An 18,631-nucleotide genomic window follows, 5' to 3' on the forward strand; every position below is an offset into this window, starting at 1 on the left:
CCAAGATAGAAGTAGCAAATATTACAGATTAATTCAGAAAAAGTTTGGTTAAAAATAAAATTCAGTTGGCAGCATGTCTTTGTAAAAGGTGGGTCCTGCCTCAGTAATTTATTCACATTTTATAATAAGGTGACAGCAGAATTGGATATACCATGATATACCAAGCGTGTGATGACTAGACTTTCTGGAAGTAAATGAGTGCAATGCATTGCCTAACTCTAACAATAATGATAATATTCCCTTGAGAATGTTTTGCTTCTGTTTTGTAGCTCGTGCTTAATGTCGCTACTTCCCATGCACTGCTGCCATCTATCCTTGGAGCTTCTTGAGCCATGGCATTACTGCAAGCTGCCTCCTAAGTTTGTCGTTATCATTCATTCGTTATCATTGTTGTCTGAGAATTCCACATTTAGCAACCTCCCAGAAAAACACTGCATGGTCACTTTCTCTAATTGGGGCATCGAGTGTCTACCATGGTTATTATTATTATTATTACGGGCGACTCCAAGGAGTCCTTAGACTCATCGAGGGAGGCCCTAAACATCATGTCCACACAACTATACGACATTCTCACAGTATCTATCATACCTTGCTTTGAACTCACTCACTCGCTGTCATAGCACCCACAACAGACTCTGGCAGCTTATTCCACTCATTTACCACTCTAAAAGTAAAGAACTCAGCTCTAACACCCTTGCTAACCACACTCTTATCCAGCTTCCATAGATGTCCCCTAGTTCTCCCACCACCAGTCCTGTTCTCAAAAATATCCTCTGAATTAATCCTATAGAAACCCTTTAGCAATTTGGGTGTCTCAATCATATCTCCCCTTTTCTGCGTATCAACCAGTTTCTCTAACCCACAAATCTTCAACCTGTTTTCATAAGGTTCTTTCTATAGACCTGCTATCATCTTGGTCACTTGCCTCTGGATCCTCTCCATCTCCTCCCCATCAAGAAGAAGCCTAGGTGACCAGATCTGGGCAGAGTGGTTGGGGTGAGGTCTTGTCAAGGCTCGGTACAGAGGTACAATAACTTGCTTGTCTCTGCTCGTCACAGTATTTTTCAACAACCAAGTGAGTTGATGAGCTGATTTAGCCACTTTTGCAATGTGCCCCCTAAACTTCCTCTCCCTATCTGCCAACACTCCCAGGTACCTGGCCTCATCGGTCTCCTGGAGTATGGTTCCACCAATGTGGTATACTGCTGCTAATCTTTTCACCCCAAAATGCATAACCTTACATTTTGTCACATTGAATTGACATCCATTCTCCTTAGCCCGGGACTCCAATCTATCCAAGTTGTCCTGCAAGATTTTGACATCTTCTGCATTCACTATTGCCCTGCCCAGCTTTGCATCATCAGTGAACAAATAAACTGTTCCTCTTGGATCCTTCCCTATATCGTTAATGAACAAATTGAACAGCAGTGGTCCAAGAACAGCACCCTGCGGCACATCACTAGACACAAGCCGTCTTTTGGACTCTACTCCTGAATAAACTGCTCTCTGATATCTGTCCATCAACCACCCACCTATCCATCTCACCAACCCTATATCTATTCCCATATGTTGCAGTTTACGGATTAGAATTCCATGTGGTATCCTGTCAAATGCCTTAGCCAGGTCCAGCAGTGTCACTGTGAACCCATTACCCTTATCCAGTTCAGCCCGTCACAGTGTTATAAAACTTGAGCAAGTTACTGAGGCATGATCTACCCTTCACAAAGCCATGCTATCCCCAATACAGTATCTCATTTTCATCAATCCATTCCTGTATTTTTCCCTTGACTACTTTCTCCAAGACCTTGACAACAACTCCTGATATGCTGATCGGTCAGTAATTTGCAACAGTAGTCTTGGATCCTCCTTGAAGCAGTGGAACTGTTTTCCCCTCTTTCCACACCTTCGGGACTAAACCAGACCCGAGACTCAGATTAAACAACATGGTCAAGGGCACTGATAATTCTTTAGCCGCTTCACGTAAGACCCGTGCCAGTATACTGTCCAATCCCACAGATGTATTCACATTAAGGTTCTGTAATAGACTATTCACCTCCACTTCATTCATCACAATTCCTGTATAAACTAATGGTTCCTTCATTTGGTCAATGTCACCTCCTGGATGATATACTCTTGCAAAGTGCTCGCTCAGTAATTCCACTGTATCGACTGATTTAGTGACTTCCTTACCCTCGGCATTCCTTAAAATCATTCTGCCGTGTACAGTTTTTTTTTTTTTTTGCTTGCAGCATAATGAATGAACTGTTTGGGATTCTCTTTAGCTTGCATAGCTAATTTCCTTTCATAATCCGCTTTTGCTTTTTTTACCACGCTCATCACCTTTCTCTTTAAATTTCCTCCACGGTTGCTTCTTTTTTTTGCAGCTCAAGCTTAATGGTGTTATTCATCCATTTAACCCCTACATGTTTTACTATTTGGACCCTAGGTATACAATCAGCCATAACCTCCTGTAAATGCTCCTTGACCACTTTCCATGCAGGCATCCTGTATTCGCCCTTACAGTTTTACATGCCATGGCACTGATCCAAGCAATCTCCTAAGCTTGTCATACTTGTCAGCACGGTAATTCAACGTATACCCTGTCTTAATCGAAAATTCCACACCTTTAGCCACCTGCCAGGTAAAGACCTTATGATCACTTTCACTAATAGGTGGCAACATGGTCATATTCATTACAGTCAAATTCTCAGATGCTATTACCAGGTCAAGCACTCTCAATCCCCTAGTATTTTCAATTATATGCTGTTTCAGATGGTTATGGATACATCTTCTGATGCTCTTACCAGATTCAGCACTTTCAAATCCCTTGTCCCCTCTATAACATACTGTTTTAGGTAATTATCCCTCAGTAACTGCATAAATAACATTTCTATCTTGCTATGCTCATTCTTTATTCTATGCTTATTAATGTTCACATAGTTGAAGCTTCCCATAATAATTGCTGGGGGTGCACTCTTTAGGCTAATCTGTCAATGCATGGCATCCAGATCCTTCTTTTGACCTCCTGGTCTATAGCAACAACCTGTAATATATTTTGCATTAGTGGCCTCTGTCTTGTTCAGTCTGCCTCAGATGAACCATTTCTTGCAAACCTAAATTCCTGAACTTTACTTTCTGTTGATTGAATTTCTTTAACTATCATCAACAGTAAAGGTACTAGGGAATGATATCGCCAAATATCATTCCCTAATACCTGAAAATATAATTACAAGCTGCTCTGGTACAAGCTTATAATTCAAGGCTTTGTATGAATCATTAACCGGTAGACTACGCATATGACATAAAGTTTAATTTGACCTCCTGACATTGATTAATTGGAAACATTTTTGACTTTCGAATATCATGAATATATCTGAAGGAATACTTGTTGGCAGCAATAGTAAGCTGTATTCCATGAGTGAAGAAGTGGACACAATTTGGAGTTAAGTGGATGATAAACAATACTAAACAGGAACTGCAGGTGAAAAAGAGATTATGGAAGAGATATAATGAGAGGGGTGGAGAGCAGATGCATGAAGAATATAAGATACAGGCCAAGAGAGTGACTAGTATGGTAAGGAAGACGAAACTGGAATATGACAAGAGATTGGCACTAAGATCCAAAGAAAATCCTAGGGAATTTTTTAGCTATGTGGCCAGTGGGAGAAGAAATAATTGTGAAAGAATGACATTGTGGGATAAAAATGGGAATAGAGTGACTGATGCAGAAGACATAGTGGAGTTGTTCAATGAGCACCTTATTGGAGTATTTCATCCTGGAGAAGAAGGTTTTAATACTAGAGGGGGGGGTAGGGCAGGTTTAGAGGTGCAAGAGGTGAGCGTGTTCCAAATACAGTGCTCTGGATGTCAGTAAAACAGCTGGATGGTATTTTGCCATGGATTTTGAGAGAATGTACTAAAGAACTGACAACTCCTTTGACCTGGCTTTTCAATGAAAGTCTTGCTATGGGAAAGATACCCAAGGAAGGTAAGATAGTGCCATTGCTTAATGGCAGTAGCAGACTGGGTGTGAAATTATAGATCAGTTTGTGTTTCATCAGTATGAAGCACTAACTGATCAAGGAGGTTAGAAGTGGAGTTCCACATGGCTCAGTACTGGGACCTGTATTGTTTAACCTTTATATCATTGACATTGTCAATGGATCAAAAGGGATATTCAGTTGTTTGCAGATGCTGTGAAGCTTGGAAGGGTTATTAGTAATAGTACAGATGTGGCAGCCCTGCAAGAGGATTTGAATAGACTAGACAGATGGACAAATAGATGGGGGGACATCAGTTTAATGCAGCAAAATGTAAAAGTCTTGAAGTTTGGGTTACATCGATTGGAGGAGCTGTACTTGAGGAAGTAGGGGAGACAAGAGATCTGAGGGATGATGATTGATAGAAAACTGAAATTCAGGGAGCATATTGCAAAGGTGGTGAAGGTAACCCAGAGGATTGCTGCAATACTGAGAAGGATGCTGACCTGCAGAGATAGAAGAGCAATCATCCATTGTATAAAACCCTGATCAGACACACTTAGACTATTGTTCTAAAATTTGTTTCCCAGGATTTGAAGGAGGATAAATTAACTGTGGAAAGGGTGCAGAAAAGGATAACAAAGATGGTTTCAGGACTGTACAATGTTAGTTATGAGGATCAGCTGAGGGAATGTGGACTGCGGAGTTTGGTGGATAGAAGGAGAAGTTAAATGATCAAGACTTTTTAAACTGTTGAGAGGCAGTTACAGGGTGGACACTGGGGAGTTCTTTCACTTTGTGTAACAGCTGGAAGGAGTGATGACAAGGGGCCATCCCTGAAAAGTACGAATGGAATTTGTGGGCAAGAGGGTGAGGAGTGGTTTCTTTGCATGGAGGGTGGTGGAATGCATTGCCTAATAGAGTGTTGAGAGCAAGATCAGTCGATGAGTTCAAAGAGTGGTATGATAGACTTTGTGTTTCCTAGGAAGGACCTCCCACGATGAGTCTTTTGACTCTATGGAGGTCTGAATAATAATAATAATAACTCATTTGGGTGAATACTTCATCTGTCAATGACGCCCGTGTTTGTGAACAATTGGGAGATGCCATCAGGACCAGAGGACTCTTTAGTATCCAAGTTTTTTAGTAGTTTCCTGATTTATTTTTGTCAAAATACTAAAGGAGGCATATGATGCTTGGATTCCAGTATGGTAGGAGGCAATTTCCCTTGGTGTCATCAGTGCAGAAATTTGAGGAAAAGGGTGATTCCAGGGTTCCAGGGGTGAAATAACAGTGGTGCCATCAGGATGAGAGAGAGGTGGTAGTACAGGAGAGCAGAAGCTGCATTCAGTGACCTTAGCGAGGGGCCAGAAGGCATGACATCCATTTGGACAGGAGGCAAGTTTTTTTGCTGTTGGCCTTTATGAAATCAGATTTGGATCTGCTGATGACTGATTTGCATATGTCACATGCTTTGGTGTAAGCAGAGTATAAAGCTGGAGTTCTTAAAGTGAGCTGCTTGTGGTAAGCTAAATTTTTTCTTCTGCCGCTTTAGTACACTTTCAGTTGAACCAGGGCTTGGAAAGCAGGGATTATTCCTTAAATTGGGAATGAAGGGCTTCATGCCAATGAGAATAATTTCTGTAACTTGTTCACAGCAGGTATTAGGGTTGGATGAGGTGGAAACAATAGCCAGACCAAGAAAAGGAGGAGTAGAAATTCCATAGGTCATCCCAGTTGGCTCCTTTGTAGTGCCACAGTATTTGAGGTTGGGAGTGGTTAGGGGAGGGGCATTCTGTGATAGAGGAGACTTGTACAAGATTGTGATCAGAGTTGCTGAGAGGAGAGGTGACCTCTGCAGCATATCTGGAAGGAGAACTGATTAAAAAGAGAGTATTTGGAAAGTGAGGTGGGTTATCAGGAATTGGAGTAGGTAGATGTGCAATTTTTGTTAAATTGTTACTTATAGCAAAGTCTTCTGCTTCTTATTCAGCATAATCAGTGGTGTTGGAGTAGGAAAGCCAGCTAGAATAGTGAACGTTGAGGTTGCCCAGGAAGATGACCTCACTATTCGGGTAGCTGGATTGTAGAGGGTTGAGATAGTGGAAAGGAATGCGAAGAGGTCAGAATGGTTATCATTGTTTGGAGACCAGTAAATGCAAGTATGCCAGAATGTTACTAAATGGGGCAAGAAAATCTTGAGCCAGAAAATGTTAATTCTAAATTAGTCATTCTCTGGCAGGCTATATCAGATTTCACAAAGGCACAGATGCCACCCTTATGATGACAAGAATCTTGAAGTGTGTAGTTTGTGCACTGGATGTGGACAGTAGGAGATGTAGTTGCAGTCTGGGTTTCTGTCAGGAATGTGATGTCTGGTCTGGAAAACTGCAAGTGGTGGCGAACATCATTTATGTTTGTGTTAATGCCATGGATATGAAAGTGAGTTTTTAGTGAAGAGATTCTGGTTTGGTTTGTCTGTTTTCTATGTATGATGTGACTTTTTTGATAGGATTGGTTTATGACAGAGAGGTGAAATGAATAAAAGTATGGGTTTTCTCCCCACCACAATCTTTTACTAACATCATAGAGCACATTGCTAGAAATACCCTAGTTTCTTTCCCATATTTGATAACAGTAATTAGACATTTGCCCAAAAAACTCAGTTTTTCTTGAAATTTTGAGATGTTATAGGATGCAAGACTCTTGCACCACACTTCCTGTGAAGAGTGTGGTGCAAGAGTCTTCCATAGGTGAAAACGATAGAATGATTAGCACTGCAGAGACTATAGTTAAGATACCTTCAAGGACTCATCATGGAAGAGCACTCTCTCCTCTACTACACACAGCTCTCTTCTCCACTACCATAATACACATTGCTGTCTACTGCCCACCACCATTGGTGGTACTTTTTGTCTGTAAATTGCATGCGTTCTCTTGGTCGATTTGCCTGTACGTGGGATGAAAAACTCAAGTTTCCAGAAGGGAAAAAAACCTACCTCCATATGAGATCAAGTAACTCACCTTCAGTTAAAAAAAAAAGGTCATGAACTCAGATTAGTTTTTATCATGAACTGAGCTAGATAGAATAAAAGATGAATGCAAGTATCAGGTTTGGCAAGTCAGCACTTCAACTATAAAAGGGCGTTGTACAGCTATTACTCATGTTACTATAGGAGTAACAGAAATCTGAGGATGATTCATGCTAGTTGTGCTGAACAGCACTCATGAAAACATCTGTAGAAACACTGTCAGTGAGACAGAGGCTGGAGAGTCTCTTGAGAGAGGATTGTCAATTAACCAAACTACCCTCTTCTGAAAAGCAAGAATTTTTAGAGGTTTTTGATGTGACACCAAAAATGCAGTCAGTATTACCATGGTTGGATATATTTGTGATTTGTGCAGAGTTAGCAGCCGGACAGATAAAAATAAAATACAGAGTGAAAAAGGATGCCATGTTTTTTTGACACTGGATGCTGTAGAAGTGATGTGGTTATGCCAGAAAAGTAGCAAGGTGTTGTTCTGAGAAGTGAGATCTGGTCTTGAGTGTTAAGCAGAGCATTATCAAAGAACTAAGATCTTTTTTTGTGTGTGTGTGTGAAAAAAGAAAGAGATTGTGTTTTGCAAGCATTAAAGGTGACTAGATTGTTATCATCCCATTGAAGGATGGTGTGGAGATAGTGTTAAGGATATTTGTAGTAGATAATCTGAAAGCTCAATGTTTGAGTACTGCATGGCTTTTCATATGAGTAGGAGGAATGGAGAGTGTATCATGAGCAAAACTGTGAATAGAGTTTGAAGTCAGTGAGAGAGAAGGTAATTTATGTATATGATGATGGATGAAATAACAGAGCCTTGAGTAACACTGCATTAATAGGAAAATCTGCAGAGAGAACTTTCTCCACAACATGCAGTAAACAATCGGAGATAAAAAAAAAAAAAAAAAAAAAAGGGAATCCTATTGGCAATTTGCTGAGAAGCCCATGATGCCAAATCCTATCAAATATCTTGGAAATGTCAAGTGCAACAGCAGAAGTTGCTTCAAATCTTCCCATGGCATGTAAGTTAACAACTGTCTTGATATACTTGTATAATAGGCAAAGTTCCAAAGGAGTAAAAGAGGGAAGTTTTTTTTTTTTTCTGCTTCATAAAGGAGGTGATAAGAGAGGCTGTGAGTTATAGGCCAATCTATGTGTTTGGAATTTTGGTTAAAGTGTTGGAGAGGTTTGTGAGGACCAAGATCCAGTTGGTGTCTGATAACTGCAACATTCTCTTTGATGAAGTTGCTAAATGAATATTGTGTTTGAAGCTTCTTCTTTGTAAAAAGGAGATCATGAATGCATGGGACTAGGGACATATACATTAGTTAGTTTAGATTTTGCAGATGCCTTTGGTAGATTGCCACATGACAAGTTGTTAATTAAATTGGAACAGATGGGATCGGATAACAGCGTGTTGGATTGAAAATTAGCTCTGGTAAGTGTCGGCAGGTTGTGTATAAGAGAGCGGTATGCCAGATGAGGAAAGTTCTTAGTGATGTTTCAAGGGACTATTTTGGGGCTGTTACTGTTTAACTTGTATGTTAGAGATATTGGGAAAGGTTTAAGTGGGGATATACAGTTTTCAGATGATGCAAAGTAGGAACAACTATGAGGAGCAGAGTAGATGTTATAGCTTTACAGGATGACTTGAATGGGGTTGTCAGTTCCATGTTGCAAAGTGTGAGAGTTTAAAATTCACAAAGAAAGAAGAGATACAGAGTGTAATTGGTTGGGAGTGTTTATAAATCATCACTGGAAGCAGAGCTCTAGGAATCCACTCACCACAGACAAGTTATCAGAGACAAATGGCAGAAGGATTTTCAATCTTGTTTAAAACGTATTTAAAATGTATTGCTTTATTTTTTTTACATAATTTACACTCCCCCCATTTTGAAACATCATCTCATTCACTGTCAAGTTATTTGATCATGGGTAGGTCTCCAACGAATATAAAAAGAAGTTTATAATTTTCTACCAGGAGATAGTATCTTATGTAATTAATTTAATAAGTTAATTCGTTCTTAGACTGTTTGTCCCTGCCAAAAGTTAGTTTCCTGAATGTTTCCCAGCACCTCAATAGCACAATTGAAAGAATGTCAGTATGTTATACCCTTCATTTGGAAAAGCTTAAGTTCGATTCTCGTCATGACAAAAGGAATCTTTATATGGATTTTTTGTATGTTGAAGGTTGAAGGTAAGTTAGCTGTTCTCATACAGAGGTAGCAGGAGTTCTTTCTCACACATACAGACAAATTGGCCACTAGAATACATGCAATTTATAGACAAAATATACTAGTGGTGGCGGATGGTAGATCATATTGTTTGTAGATAATGATTTTAGCAGCATTTTGTGTAGTTGGTGGATTAAGTAGTGGAGATAGAGAGATTAGAAGTAGAGTGCCCTTCCTTGATGAGTCCTTGGAGGTGCTGCAAAGGTGATTTATTCAGAGAAAATAAAAAAAATATGTGTTGGCAACACTTGCATGTCTCAGACGTAGCGTTAGTTTTTGTTTTGCTTGTATGCTGACTGGTGGCTTTGTTATTCAATGCCATCGGTTTAGATTTCATATTTTTTAAAGCTTTAAGTCTATCCTTGCAATGTCAAGGAAGCAAAACTGCAGTTTTAATGACGATCTCCAGAAAGAATTCAAATTTATTAAACTGTACAAGCTGTGTAGTGATGGAACAAAAATGGTAATTATGTCAAGACAAAATTATAGACTATTTTCTTATGTGGTGAAACATCCAACCTACAGTGTGTGCTATGTTGAAGGAAGTAAGTGACAAATTTGCCTTACAAAGCAAAGTAGTTGCTTTGCGTGCCAATTACACAAAAACACCAATTTTGGTGGTTGCAAAAGACTTGGCAAAAATAATGTATGACAAAAACTTGAAACTGAACTGAAGAGGCAGATTATCGGGTTTTTTTGTGGGGCACACATTATACACAATTGTCTCCAGTGTGCTGTTGACTGTTTACCAATTGATATTGAATGTTTTACAGTGAAAGTATACAAATACTTTAATATATACACAGTCAGAGTTGAACTGAAAAACTTTTGTGACTTTACAGGAAATAATTATACTAAATTATTAGAGCATGGAAATTGAAGATTTTTGTCCTTGGGTCCATCAATTGACAGAATTTTAAGCATGTTTGATGGGCTTCGTTCTTATTTTCTTTCTCAAGAAAAATGCCCTATTATGTTGTCAAAATTGTTTGAAGATCCATGTTCTAAATTGTAATTGTTATTTGCAAGATCTCAAATGTCTACGTTCCAAACATATGTTAGCTTAATTGAAAAAGATAATTTCAGCTACAGAAGTAGCCATGAACATTGAAAATCTTGTAAACAATATAGAGTCCAGAAAAAGTGAAGTGTTTATAACTACTGATGTCAAAAAACAACTGAAAATGTTAGTAGATTCAGGGGAAATTAATGAGGCTAAGTTTTTTGAGGTAGTTGAGAATTTTTATGAAACCAGCTTAGAATATGTCAACAAGTAGAAGTGCAGTTTAGGAAATACTGAAGTTCAAGTGGGTGCTACTAAAGAAGACATCTGAATGGAAAGAAATGCAGGACAACGTGAACGAGGAACTCATCACACACACAGAAACAGAAGAAACTCGTATATTTGATCAGTAAACCCTCATAAAATCTATAATTATGAGGCAGTTACAGGGCCGTTGCCAGATTAGATCATGCCCTGAGGCAAACAATTAAATATCGCCCCTCATGGATTATATATAAGTCAAAAATATAAGAAAATCTCCAATTGCTATTTTGTTTTTATTACAAGAGAAACATTAATGCAAAACTATTACATAATAATATTAATTAAATTTTGCTCTACAGAGATATCGCACAATAAAACTGTTTATAAGCTCTTTTAAATTTAAATTATAAGCTATGTCTGCCTCTATCGATATATTTGCTAGACCAATGAATCTTTATTGGGTCATTGCTGTTCGCAAATAATTTTTAATCAGTTTAAGCTTGGAAAAATTTCTTTCTGCACTTGCTACTCTAACAGGAATACTTAGCGTAGCGACGCCGCCTACTGCAATATGGTTGAACGAGCGCCCTTATTAAGCCATGCCGTGAGGCAGGCTGCCTCTATGCTACACCCTGTTGACGGTACTGGACAGTTGAATACATGGAATAAAGAAAATATTCCTGTATCTGATAGATGGGCACAGATTTTTTCTGAAATGAGCAAAAAAAAACTCCTAGACTTTCAAGACTGTAATATTGTAGTTTATTCTTTGTCTTCTAGGAAGTACAGCACTTGTTGAGAAAATATTTTCTGTTATGAACAGTATGTGGCCAAATGAGAAATCTAGATTTAGTGTTGAGACAATAAGGACTATGTTAATTGTAAGACAAAATTGTGTCATGGAGTGTGAGAAGTTTTATGATAGGCGCTTGAAAGACTGAAATTTGCTGCGTAAGATCACTTCATCATAGAAATATTCATATGATCGTGGTGAAATACAGTCCCCTCCCCCTCTACATCTACCTAATTTTTTTGTATGAGTTCTGTCACTGAAGAATAATGGTAAGCTCAATGTGTTTATGTAATAAAACTTTTTTTATCATCTTACTTTTTCATGAATACAGAATATTACATAACCCCCGTCCTGTTTCTGCCATCCCAATGTCCATTTTTTTGTCTCAGGGAAATATGGTCAACCTAATTCTAGATGAAACTTAATCTAGCGTGAAAGTGGTATTGCTTACCATCGCGAGAATGTTCTTGAAAGGGATAAATATAGTGATGTTGGGAGGCATTATGCTTAATGGATGCACCAAGCTACAGGTGCTGGAAAAAGGGACTACTCGTGACTGGTGAATGATATTGCAACGAAGTTCTTCAACATTATGTTCAATTGTTCTGTAATGCTGTAGGTGAAGAATTCATTTTGATGGATGACAATGCCTCACTACATTGTACAAAAGTAGTGGAGACCAAGGATATTAATCGAATCATGTGGCCAGCACGCTCCCCATTTGATGCCAATCCCATAGAACATGTTTAGGAAGCAATAGGGAGATGTATTGCTGCTCAAAATTCCCCTCCAGAAAACAAGGCTTTATCCTGGTCTGAAAGGAGTTCAGAAAGGAGTGGATCAGTTTGCCTCAAGAACTTCTGAATCACTTGGTGCTAAGCATGGTGTGATGTTGTGAGAGCTATATCACAGTTTGGGGTGGACATATTCCATACTGAAATGTCTCTCTGCATAGTTTTCTGTAAGCACTGTACATTAATTCCTTAACTTAGGAAATTTGTAAATTTTGCCAAAAGCATATTGCAATTTAATTTGTATGAAATGTATAATACATTTTATGTATAATATAATTTATTAGTATGTTGGCAATAAATTTAAGTTCACATTTGGCTATAGTCATAAAAATTTTTTCATATACAGGTAAAAATGTAGTTCATCCTTATCTTTTTGGACACCAGTGTATATATATATACAGTATGTAGACTTTGCTGGTTCATGAGTATTTGACTAAAGTTTATAAGGCAGAACACCAGAATAAGATGATAACATTTGTTTTAATTGACATCACACCATTTCCCCTAATTTCACAGGATTTCTTCAGGTGTAAACGTACAAACTAGTAAGCTAGTAGAAAAAACAGTAAGGACCCACAAAGGTGACAACTGTTTAAAATATTCCTAATTGTCAGAATGTTGTGCATGTTTACACATTCATGTGAATGTGTTTGACTAATGAAGGCTAGAATGTATTTAGAAAGTTGATATTTAGGATTTAGCGCCATTTCCAAAGACTTCCAGAAGACTCTCACATACACACACACACACAAACATATATATAGATTTGTGGCTGCTAAAGTTTAAGGTGGTATTTCTGGAGCCCTGGCTGAGGGTATGGGGATGATAATTTATAATCATCTAAAATTTAGGTAAAACATTGAGAACATAATTGATTATGTATATTGTTTTCATTTCTGTTCCCAGATGAGTCTTTGACTCCATGTGGTCTTGGGGTAATAATAATAATAATAATAATTGGCCTTGATCAGGTCACATATGGGTTACTGTGCACAGACTAGTTTTTAAAAGGATTATTACGAAGGGTCTAGAGATGATTGACTAAGGTTGTTTCTGATCTCTGGAATGTTGGGTATAATGAAGATTGTGGAAATGCAATTTGAAGCATCTAGTGGATAGGAGATGGGGGTACGATTAACACATAAGTTGGTAAGGGGTTATTATCAGATTAATGCGGAAGTTTTTCATAAAGTGGAGTGGGGGGGAGAAGACAAACAGCTCTCTGGAAGCTGTATAAGTAGTGTGTGTGTGTGGGGGGGGGGGGGAATAGGGGTTTTTCAGAGTGGTCGTGGTGGTGAGTATGCTGAATGCAGAAATGTTCAATGCACATTTAAAGCATGGTTTGATTAGCTATGCGTGATAATGAGGGCCTTCCGTAATGAGTTTTCTGACTCCGTGGATATCTGATGATAATATTCCATTAGAATAAAACATAATTAGAAAGAACTTACTTTCCCTGTATATTGGACATTTTGTATAGGATTGCTCCACAGGACATTTATGGAAATGTCTTTATATATATATATATATATATATATACACACACACACACACGCATAAAATAGTACTTCTCTTTGTAGAGATAGCATCATTTAGAGCTAAGGCAGTAAATGACCAGGTTGATGAGGATAAAGTGTATATTCAGTACCAAGCCAGCCACAGGAAACCTAGAGTAGTTCTCTATCATGTAGGTGTGTATATTTTTCAACAACTATTTCAAATGTTTTACAAAATCCCCAGCAAAAAAAAAAAGAAAAGAAAAAGTCTCTAGTATAAAATATATTATTCTTCCAGTGGTGTGTTCTCTTTAGTTTGGCATGTTATAATCTATTTTGTAATTTGTTCTTCTCTAACACACCTGTATGTAATCCTTTTTTTTTAAATCCAAAATATTAGATTTTTAAAGTTTGTGATTCACTTTTTTAGACCATTCTTTTTATAGGATAATAAATTCATTAGCAAAATTCTGAAATAATTTTTTTAGAAGTGGTCTTTTCTTTCCTTTTTCTTTTCCTAGTTTAGGAAAAAAGTGTAAAAGTAAATCAAAAGTCTAATTTTAGGTTTGTTAAATAGTTAAGATACAAAACAGAGCACTATTTTGTTTTTGATTCAAATTTGAAAAACAATGGCAATGAGTTGCTTTTCTTATGTGTTTCTCAGTTTTAGTGGTGCACAGTTTAAAAAGCAAAAGTATATCAGGTTAACATCAGGTAAGGATTAACTGAAAGTAGCTAGAGATAAATGCACTGTTTACATAGCTGAATGTTGTGTACTACTACTACTTTGATAATAAAATAAATTTTTTTTTCATTCTGAACTCTTTTCTAGAACTTAATTGAATCTGTGTGTACAGTTTTTTCATATAGTTCCAGTATTGTTGTAGAATTTTATTAGTATACATAAATTTGTTTTTAATTTGGAACATGTTCAAGATATAGTGGACTAATTTTGCTTGAGCAAAATGGTATATTTTAATTATGTGATACTGTATTTTAATAATAATGAACTGAATTTAAAAGTTAACTGTGTGATAATTATCATTTAACAACAATTCTTGTTAATTTATTTTACATACCATTTGCCCTACCTCTAGGTAAGTATCCAAGAGAATGTTTTCTTTTACTAAGTTTGGATAGGTGGTAAAATACACTTATTTTCTGACTGGTGTGACTCGACCTACAAATTCCTTAGATCACACTAGGCAGATTCTACAAAATATTATCATCATCATTGTCAGACCACCCATGGAGTCTAGAGCTCATTGCAGGAGGCCTCACTCTCACACATAGCTCATCATAATTGACTTGCACTCACCTGACTTGTCTCTGCACTCACCACATGTTCAGGCAATGTATTTCATCAAATATGTGAGAAATAATTATTAATTGACAGCAGTTATGCTTTTATTTTACACATCTGTCCTACATCCATGTTATATCTATGAGTGCTGTAAATCTGTAAAATACTCATCTGTTTCTAACTGATGAATTCATCAGAGACAAATTTACAGCATTAACATATTTAATTAACACACCACACACACACACAAAAAAAAAATGCAGTTATATTTTGTACTCCTTACCATCAGCATTCTTTAAAATCATTCTGCCATATACATTTTTCCTTTTACTTGCAACATATCGAAAAAACTGTTTAGAATTCTCTTTAGCCTGCATTGCCAATGTTCTTTCGTAATCCTTTTTTGCTTTTCTTACCACACTCGTTACCCTTCTGGCCTGCACTTTATACCGTTCATGTGCCTGCTGGTCACCTTTCTTCTTAAATTCCCTCCATAGTTGTTTCTTTTTTTTGCAGCTCAAGCTTAATGGTGTTATTCATCCATTTAACCCCTACTTGATTTATTACTCGGACTCTAGGTATACAGTCAGCCATTGCTTCATGCAAACACTTCTTAACTGCCTCCCATGCACTATCAACTGCAAGGCACTGAACTAATCAAACTCCTAAGCTTGTCATACTTTCCAGCCTGATAATTCCACATGTACCCTGTCTTAATTGTAAATTCCACACCTTTAGCCACCTCCCAAGTCAAGACCCTATGATCACTCTCACCAACTGGTGGCAATGTGGTCATATTTGTTACAGCCAAATCCTCAGATGTAATTACTAGGTCAAGCACTCTGACCCCTAGTATTTTCCATTACATGCTGTCGCAGATAGTTATCCCTTAATAACTGCATAAAATCCAATTCCTTCCTCCCGTGTGTCCTCTCCTCACTCCAATGAATGCGACCATAGTTGAAATCTCCCATAATAATTACCCTCCTTCCACTCATTTCTTCTATATGCTTGTGCACTCTGTCTCCACCATCTTTTCCATCACCTGGTCTATAGCAGCACCTAATTGTATATTTTGTTCTGCTAGCCACAATCTCACACCAAATGACCTCAAATGTGCTCTATCCTGCAATTCAACTTCTATTCTCCTTGGCTGTAGCTCATCAGCTATCATCAACAATACTCCTCCCCCCCATTTTATTCTCCCTGTCATTCCTGAACACACTATACCCATCACATTCAATCCCACTAGCTATATCATCTACAGTCAACCATGTTTCCACTAATGCCAATAACCTGTGGTCTGGAAGTGCCAACCAAGGCCAAAAATTCTTCCTTCTTATTCCTAACGCTTCTTGCATTAGTGTACATGAATTTAAGACCCCCATTAGCCCCATCCCTACCTTGATGCCTTATATTAACTATCTCATTCTGATTTGTTGTCCTTATTCGCTCAGGCATATTATACTCATTCATACATTCAACTGCCTCCCTAAGGTCTGTATATCTACTCCCCCCCCCCCCCTTAACGAATCTAGTTTCCCTGATTTTGCACATCCACTACATTCAGCAATACTTTCAAGTCTCCTTACACCGAATCCATTCAAATGCAAGCCATCCATCTTATATAGATTCTTTCACCCATCGAACTCACTCCACACGTCCACAAATTCCACACCACTCGTCATACATAACCCACGCATAAAGTCATTTGCAATTATGGCCATCCTTTTAAACACTTCACTGTCATACCGTGACAAAAGACTAATCATCCTAACTCTCTCACTCTTTTCTTTTGCTACCTTAAACAATTCATTCAGGTCCTCTATCATTTCCATTTTATCTCCTTTCAAATTATTCGTACCTGCCACAACAATTAATTCTTTCACCCTTTCCTTTTGCTCTCTAATAGACTCAGTTACATCCTTTATGGTCGCACCAGGTTGGTACGATTTTGTCAAATCCTCTACTAACACACTTCGTACTAACGAGTCTCCATACAGCACTTTCTCCTTCATTTTGTTTACGTTCACACTCATACGCTTATTTTTCCTATCATACTTTTTATTATTGGCTGGTACACTCAATCGACTTTTGTTCATACGCCCTAGCTGCCGCTTTGCCCTTTGTTTCGCTCCACTCAACAACGCGATCTCACTCGTTGCATCTATCAAAGTTTTGATATGTATATAAAGTCAATATCAACAATTCCTGATTACAAACACGTGATGAAAGGGACAGGAAGATTTGGAGCTTCCCTGGAGAGCATTCGAAGTAAATACAATTAACCACTGCTTTGAAATGAAACATATGAATAAGCAATATTTACTAATATTCATTAAACGCCAAAATACGCAGGAAGCAAAGTTTGTGAACCAACACCAATGTGTGAATTTTTCCATTAAAATATAAAAAATAACAAAAAAGAAATAATAAGTAATAAAAGTTAAATACGTTTCTTTTAAAATAAAAAAAATCTACTTGGTCTTAAAACATTTTAAATTTGTTTTTATTATTTCATGGTCCCCTTCAACAAAACCTACAGCCCCCAAGGGGGCTGCAGCCCACAGTTTGGGAAGCACTGGTTAACAGAATGCACATAAAATCATTTGTTTGCAAATAATTTTCATCTTCAAGTTTTAAAATTCAGTAGTGATGTCATGAAATACAGTCAGCAGTTATTTTGTTTACTTTTTTTAGGATGATACAATTCATAAGTATGTTACAGCTGTCAAGAAGGAAAGAACTGAGAAAATAAAATGGGGTCAGGATCCAAAAGTTCATCATGTGAATCTTAGCCAGCAACGAAGAGATGAGCGCAAAAATAAGAGTAAAGATAAACGTTTACAGTTGTTGAACAGGCAAAGATCAGTGAAACTCAACTGTGTGGATGAGAATGAAAGTGCTTCCAGTATAGATAAACAAAGCAATTTTCATGAAAATGATGCTGCTGAGAAACTAGAACATGATACTTTACAGGACTTTTATAAGCTGTATGATGTTTTAGATGCTGAAGATATACAACCACCCGAAGAGCAAAAGGTATGTTATTCACTTTGAATCACATTTGTATTTGATATAACCTTTTAATATTAACATTGATAAACAATGATGTTCCATGGAGGTGATTTTTCTTATAACGAAAAGTCATTAGGGTGCAAAATACATTAAAAAAACATTTAGTACATATTAAACATCTTAGTTCCATAAGACCAAGCCTTTCTGTTAGTGATGATATTGTGTGTGTGTGTGTGTGTGCGTGCGTGTGTGCGTGCATGCGCGTGTGTGCGTGCTCACCTTTATAAACTTTTTTTAAAAAAAGTAGTAAAACCTGATAAAATAATAAAAGCCTGAGGGTGGGGGACTTTCATCTTTATCTGATGCTAGTTAACATGTTCATGTCGGGGTGGTTGGGTCTCTCGCAGCCACCCTAATTATTTGTGAGTGGCAGCGGTGAGATTTCATCTTTGCGTTTCAGCAAATGTCTTGATGATTCTTTGATTAAAACCAAATCTGCACAGGAGAGGGAAACTAATGCATTTGTTTTAGAATATATATTAGAAAACATTAAGAAGAATGCTATATTTGGTTGGTATATTTAAATTACTAAATGATGTAAATATGTGAACGATCACTGAGCCATGTTATTGATAGTGAGAAATATGGGGGGGGGGGCAGAAAGAACAGGTGTGAATAGAAATACTTTCATTACTGGAAAAAAATGAT

General features: G+C 37.5%; 2 protein-coding genes across 2 annotated transcripts in view; one reads left to right on the plus strand and one right to left on the minus strand.

Annotated features, from left to right (window-relative positions):
* The window catches only part of OXA1L (OXA1L mitochondrial inner membrane protein), a 189,712-nt gene that overhangs the window by 127,431 nt on the left and 43,650 nt on the right, over window positions 1-18,631 (minus strand). The gene's annotated exons all lie outside the window — the stretch shown is intronic.
* Window positions 1-18,631, plus strand: part of fs(2)ltoPP43 (female sterile (2) ltoPP43) — a 58,522-nt gene that overhangs the window by 2,206 nt on the left and 37,685 nt on the right. The window contains exon 2 of the mRNA XM_090401930.1: window positions 17,606-17,947. Coding sequence (XP_090258056.1) covers window positions 17,606-17,947 — 342 coding nt within the window. The remainder of the gene's footprint in view (window positions 1-17,605; window positions 17,948-18,631) is intronic.

The sequence above is a fragment of the Typopeltis vanoorti genome, chromosome 12 (genome assembly GCF_054136105.1).
Source record: "Typopeltis vanoorti isolate ZY-2024b chromosome 12, IOZ_Tvanoo_1.0, whole genome shotgun sequence".
NCBI classification, from domain to species: domain Eukaryota; kingdom Metazoa; phylum Arthropoda; class Arachnida; order Uropygi; family Thelyphonidae; genus Typopeltis; species Typopeltis vanoorti.